Source organism: Cynoglossus semilaevis, chromosome 8 (genome assembly GCF_000523025.1).
Source record: "Cynoglossus semilaevis isolate Cse_v1.0 chromosome 8, Cse_v1.0, whole genome shotgun sequence".
Lineage (NCBI taxonomy): Eukaryota > Metazoa > Chordata > Actinopteri > Pleuronectiformes > Cynoglossidae > Cynoglossus > Cynoglossus semilaevis.
The window spans coordinates 28,663,557-28,669,307 of NC_024314.1; the positions used below are offsets into that span (position 1 = coordinate 28,663,557).

The window sequence follows — 5,751 nt, forward strand, 5'->3', positions numbered from 1 at the left end:
GTTTCCATCATGTTGGTGGTTTACATTAACACTAGTCTGTTGTGATGAACACAGAGATTTAAGATTTAAAAATAAATATATGAATGAATAAATGATCGCCTGTAGTTAGGACACCATCTTTGGTGTTGTCTTCAGGTGACACAGACAGCAGTCTCCTATAGAACTGCTCTAGTTTGCAGGGTAAAGGCGCCACCTGCTGGTCTCTCGAGTATTTAGAAAGCCGCTGCATACAAAACGATTCACCGCGGTTCTCTGTTTTGAATTTGATTCCGTTTTTGAAAGTAGCGAGTTTTGAGTAAAATTTTGTCTACTTTTTTTTTACTAAATGAGACCCTGCTGTTGTGAAATGTGATTGGTTACAGTCTCTGTATCCAATCAGCGATGGATAAATCATTTACTTTTCAAAGCTCTCCACTCCTGGTCTTTTCATGAACACCATTGTTACTCATCCACAAAATTAAAACCTAACTTTTTCCGTCTCGTTGGCCACGGCGACACTTCCATCCCTGACAAGGACGTAGACCACAATTCCTCACTTGTGAAATCCAGTGACTTTTCTCAGTGTTGTGATGAAGACGTCCTGATGTGTCAACACTGGGGGACAGACTGAGGTTCTGTCTGTGGCCGGGACAAAATGACGGGTCTTATTTTTGGCGTGTTTCATGGCAGAGGTGTGCAGTAAACCACAGGATCAGGAGTTTCTCTTCACTAACTTTGTTTTTTTCTTCCAGGGGGAAAACAAAATTCCAGGGAGGATGACATGTTTCCATCACGCTGGCATAAGAGTGTGAGCTCGCCGTCAGCGACCAATCACCGGCTAACAGTGTTAGCTAACACTGTTAGCTAACAGTGAAGGTTGGTTCCACTTGTATTTGAACGCACGCTGAATGACACGGTCTGTACATCCCATAATTCCACCCTCCATCCACTGACACACAGTTCACACACGTGCTGTTATTTGAACACATTGTGGGGAAAAATGATGAAGCAGCTCTAATTACAATCCCATCATTAACTCCTAGCATGTGTTCGTGGGTGCTTCAACATCAGGTCAGCGGCCCTAGCTTGTGTCACAGCAGCCGGACTGAGATCCATCATTTGGATTATTCGCAAATAACAACGGGTGAGAAACACTGACCTCTACCTGCTGTTATTTGTCTTTCTGTTCCAGAAATATACAAAAAATATTTGGTTTAATTATCATCAATAATAATAATAATGATTTATATTTTTATATCCTAATTATTATATCATAATTAATTACAAGCATAATTAATAACAATCACAATTAATCGTAATTAATTGTGATCAATGCATTGATCTGTTGCGCTGCAATTAATGGTTTGACTGACCTAATATATACTATGTACACAAAAAATATATGTATTTATATGTACATATAAATATATATATATATTTATATGTACATGTACATATAAATATACACATGGGTACAAACACATACTGTATACATATAAAAAATATATAAATACATATATAAATATATGTCTATTAATGCATATATATTCCTATATGTGCATATATGCTACAGTTATCTACATGTACATACGCAGGCTGTGTGCTCAGCGCTGCTCCTTCTGGCAGTGGGGGTTGGTGCGTATGGGTCTGTGGGGAATGTAAAGAATGTGAGAGCAGACTTGGTGGAGTCAACAAGGTCAGAACCCAAACAGAAGTAACACTCAGCCATCCAGACAGACATTATCAATCTGCTGCCGACAGTGTGAGAGCACGGAGCAGCCTGGAAGACAGAGTGTTATCAGTGCAGGGGAGGGGGCTCCAACGTGGGAACACACGTAAAAATAAACCCACAGAGGTGGAAAGAAGACGATCATCGCAGGCTGAAGGACGTTTGTCAAACACACACCTGACGATCGACCAAATGCCATCGTGTTGTTAATGTTTAACACCTTTTTTTTTCTTCATGTGAGGAGGGGGTCGACACCCAACAGCACGACTGTAGATTATAACAGATGCAGCCACTAAGGGGGGGGGGGTCTGCAACCTGACACTTCTGAGACAGTGTCCCACTGAGAGATGACTAGATGGTGCCTTAAATATATATATAAATATATATATACATACATGTGTATATGTGCACATATAGGTATACATGTACACATATATATATTTATAAAAATATATACACATATATGTGTATATATGCACACATATATACACATATTTAGACATATACTCCAATAAAAACCAATATAACCATCACACTGAATTCAGTTGGTGCTTTTATACTGAAAGAACCGGAGGAAATGCACAATCTTTGGAATAAACTCAAATTTAATTTTAAAAATAAAAGCCTGATTACAAGACAAAAAAAAAAATCATATATATTTCCAAATATATATTTAAATAAAGAACTTCAAGGCCACAGATTTTTTTCGTGTCACGTCTGTTGGTTCCTGCATCACTTTTTAAACCCTCTGTATCAAACACAACTTCCATAAAGATATATTTATATACTGCATATATTTATATATGACCTGTTTGCATCAAAATTCTCATCAGAGTGACGTGAGATCAGTAAAGGGAGAACATTCTGGTATTTGTCAACCAGGATGATTTCATCTTCATTTAAAGACGTTAAAGGTACGGTGTGTGTGGGATGTAGCGCCACCAAGAGGTGAAAAATCACATTACAGCATTTGAATCTAGGCACATACAGTAGCAGAACCACACGTTCACTCTGATAAACCTTCAAGAAACAAAACTTCCTGCTTTTCTCTACAGTTCAATACTGTAAAAAAAAAACCCAGGTTGACAAATACTCAAAGTACTTGAAGTACTGAACGTAAGGCAGTTACTCGGTGTGACTACAAACTGACTGTGTGAAGAAGCATGCCGGCTGTGTGACAGGTTAAACATTTGGTCTGTGTCTGAGGTCTGTCCGTCCTCCTGGGGTCACCGCCTCCCTATGTTGACCCACCCTGAAACTCCTTTACCTGCTGTTGTACATGTCAACTTTTCACAGCTCTGTCTTCCCATCACTGGGTGAGCTGCCGGTGGCCCCCCCCTCAGCTGCAGAGCCGGTTGAGGCGGGTGGGGCGGCACCGTCCGTGGGCTGGAATGCCAGTGAGGCCGAGTTGATGCAGTAACGTTTCCCCGTCGGTCGTGGTCCGTCGTCAAACAGGTGGCCCAGGTGGGCTCCACACTGAAACCAGACAACAATTTATTGTCAATAATTTGTCTTTGGCAGAGCAATTAAATACTCTTCCACTAGGTGGCAGCAGATATGACAGTGGTGATGATTGGGCTGTGGGAGCAATCTATTTTTTTTGACATGTTTGTTTTGTTTTGCGTCAATGATTGGGCTGTGGGAGCAATCTATTTGTTTTGTTTTGCGTCGTGCGATTGTTGTTTCTAGGTTTGGAAACTCCGACGTTGGGAAACGTGCGACTTTTTACTACAATGTTTGGAATCCTATATGAGCGCCCTGGTGGTGGAACCAAAACACTGCATCTGTACCTGGCTGCAGGTGGTCTCAACTCTGTGCATCCCATAAGAGAAGTCATCGGACAGAGAGACCGACTCCTCCCTCAGCAGGTCAGTGAAGGACGGCCAACCTGAGGACAGGGGTCAGTGGACGTCATCGTGAGTCTGAGCGAATCGTCACATCCTTCTTAATTAGCATAACGGCTGTAATTCTCACCTGAGCCAGAGTCAAATTTCGTCTTTGAGCTATGAAAAAAAATAAAAATAAAAATTCAATATTACAATACCAACACGTGCAGTAACAGACAGAGTACAGACAGAATACAGACAGAGTACAGACACAGTACAAACAGAGTACAGACAGAGTACAGACACAGTACAGACACAGTACAGACACAGTACTGTGTTCAGTTCTAACCTGAACAGCTGAGTTCCACAGACGACACACGTGTACGTTCCATCTTCTTTGTGATCCACAAACTCACCAGTGAAGGCGCTGTGGGACCAGAGAGAGAGAGGGACTGATGATTAATGCAGACAAATATGACGACAACCTGGAGCTGAAGGTGAAAACATCAGCAGGTAGAGGTCAGTGTTTCTCACAAATGTTTATCTGTAACGAAGTTTAGACCAGTATTATTTTACAGGAGCTGCTGTTGTCTGAGTGATCAAACTGTAAAGGATGGTTAAATGTCCAGTAGAGGGCAGAGTTTTCACATCTATAAAGCAGACAACTTTTCAGGTGTCCATCAATCAGAGCAGTGATGACGTCATCTACCTCTCAGTTCCTCTTTCCTGAGTAATATGAAACTGCATCGGTGTGAGGCGCTGTCTCAGCTCCTCCTGAGGGAAAGTCCTCGGCCATGTCCTCTTGGTCCTACGGGCTCCTGCAGGGGACAAAAAAGACAGTTACAGACCCGGACTCCTCCAGACAGACAGGGAAGAAAAAAACTGCAGTATTACAGAGTATAAATCTGTAGAGAGGTTCTAAAGAGTTCTGTGGTTACGACAGGACCAGACTCTGTTTAACTGTTTCAATAAAACTACAGGAAAGAAATATAAAAAAATCAGATTAAAAAAACAAAAACACACGCCAAAGCCAAGCAGTGACTGGAACGACTGCTGTGTCACAGGTTAGAAAATAAAACCACACAAAAACTAAAGAGTCTAAAGATCAAACACTAGAGGTGAACCTGAGACATTTAAACCCTAGGTGGCGCTGCTGTGTTAGTAAAGCTGTACAATGGTGAACTAAACCAGTTAATAACTAGTAACAATAAAAAATCTTTGTCGTTTTTGACCTGTCCGTTTAGTAGGTCTTAGAAAAGTACTAATATTTTAATTTAGTGGTTCTCAACCCCTGGGCCGCAGCACATTTGTGTGCCACAAGGGAAAATGTATTTATTTTTATTTCACTTAACTGATCTGAAAACCATTATTTATCTAAGGCTAATAATTTGTTATTTTATTTAATTATTAACGATCAGAATGATTATTAAAATAATTTTAAATTCCTTGTCTGCGTGTCTAGTGTTGTCCAGTAGATGGCGCCACAGACTTGACAGTAGAAATTGTTTATGAGTTCTGTCTGTAGAAAATAAAAACCTTCCAGTGGAGGAGGAGGCTGAAAGCTGCTCACAGATCAGTGTGGACGTCTCAAAGTCAAGGTCGGATCCTCCACAGGTGGACCACATCTGGACCAGGGTCTTACCCCAGGATAAACCCCACGTCACCAAACTAAAATCTGACAAAAATATGTAATGAAATCTAATAATCCTCTGGTTTAAATAAGACTAAAATCTCAGCCTGTTTAGTTGAAGACGACGCTGATAAACTGGCAGGAATTGAAGAAAGACACTCACAAAGATCTTCTTCAACAGCTCTGGTTATCTTTTCATAGCCATCTGCTGCCACCTAGCAGAAGAGGATTTAATTGTTCAGCCTTTTGTGCTTTGACGAGCAAAAAAAAATTAGGCTCAAAAAATAAATAATCGTTTTCAGCCCAATAAAGTGAAATTGTTGTGATTTTCCACGGCACACTAGTGGTCCACGGGACAGTGGTTGGGAACCACTAGGCTACATTCAGTGGTCGTGTTTTAATTCTGGACCCACTGAGTGATGGACTTTCAGACCCTGTAGAACCTTTGTGTGGGAGAACCCTAAGATACTACAAGGAGAACCCTGGAGGAACCACCTTTGACTTTGAGAAGCACCAAAAAAAAAAAAAAAAAAAAAAAAAACAGAGGCAGAGACAGGAACTAAATGCTGAAACACCCGCCAAGGGTT

The 5,751-nt window shown here is 40.9% G+C and overlaps 1 protein-coding gene across 4 annotated transcripts in view; it reads right to left on the reverse strand.

The window, feature by feature from the left end:
* Positions 1 to 2,295: 2,295 nt before the first annotated feature.
* The window catches only part of msrb3 (methionine sulfoxide reductase B3), a 7,017-nt gene continuing 3,561 nt past the window's right edge, over positions 2,296 to 5,751 (reverse strand). For all 4 annotated transcript variants that reach the window (XM_008315994.3, XM_008315992.3, XM_025057404.1 and 1 more), the window contains 5 exons: positions 4,244 to 4,352; positions 3,884 to 3,961; positions 3,683 to 3,711; positions 3,499 to 3,596; positions 2,296 to 3,184 (listed from right to left, as the gene is read on the reverse strand). In XM_008315994.3, coding sequence (XP_008314216.1) covers positions 2,999 to 3,184; positions 3,499 to 3,596; positions 3,683 to 3,711; positions 3,884 to 3,961; positions 4,244 to 4,352 — 500 coding nt within the window. In that variant the 3' untranslated portion in view covers positions 2,296 to 2,998. The remainder of the gene's footprint in view (positions 3,185 to 3,498; positions 3,597 to 3,682; positions 3,712 to 3,883; positions 3,962 to 4,243; positions 4,353 to 5,751) is intronic.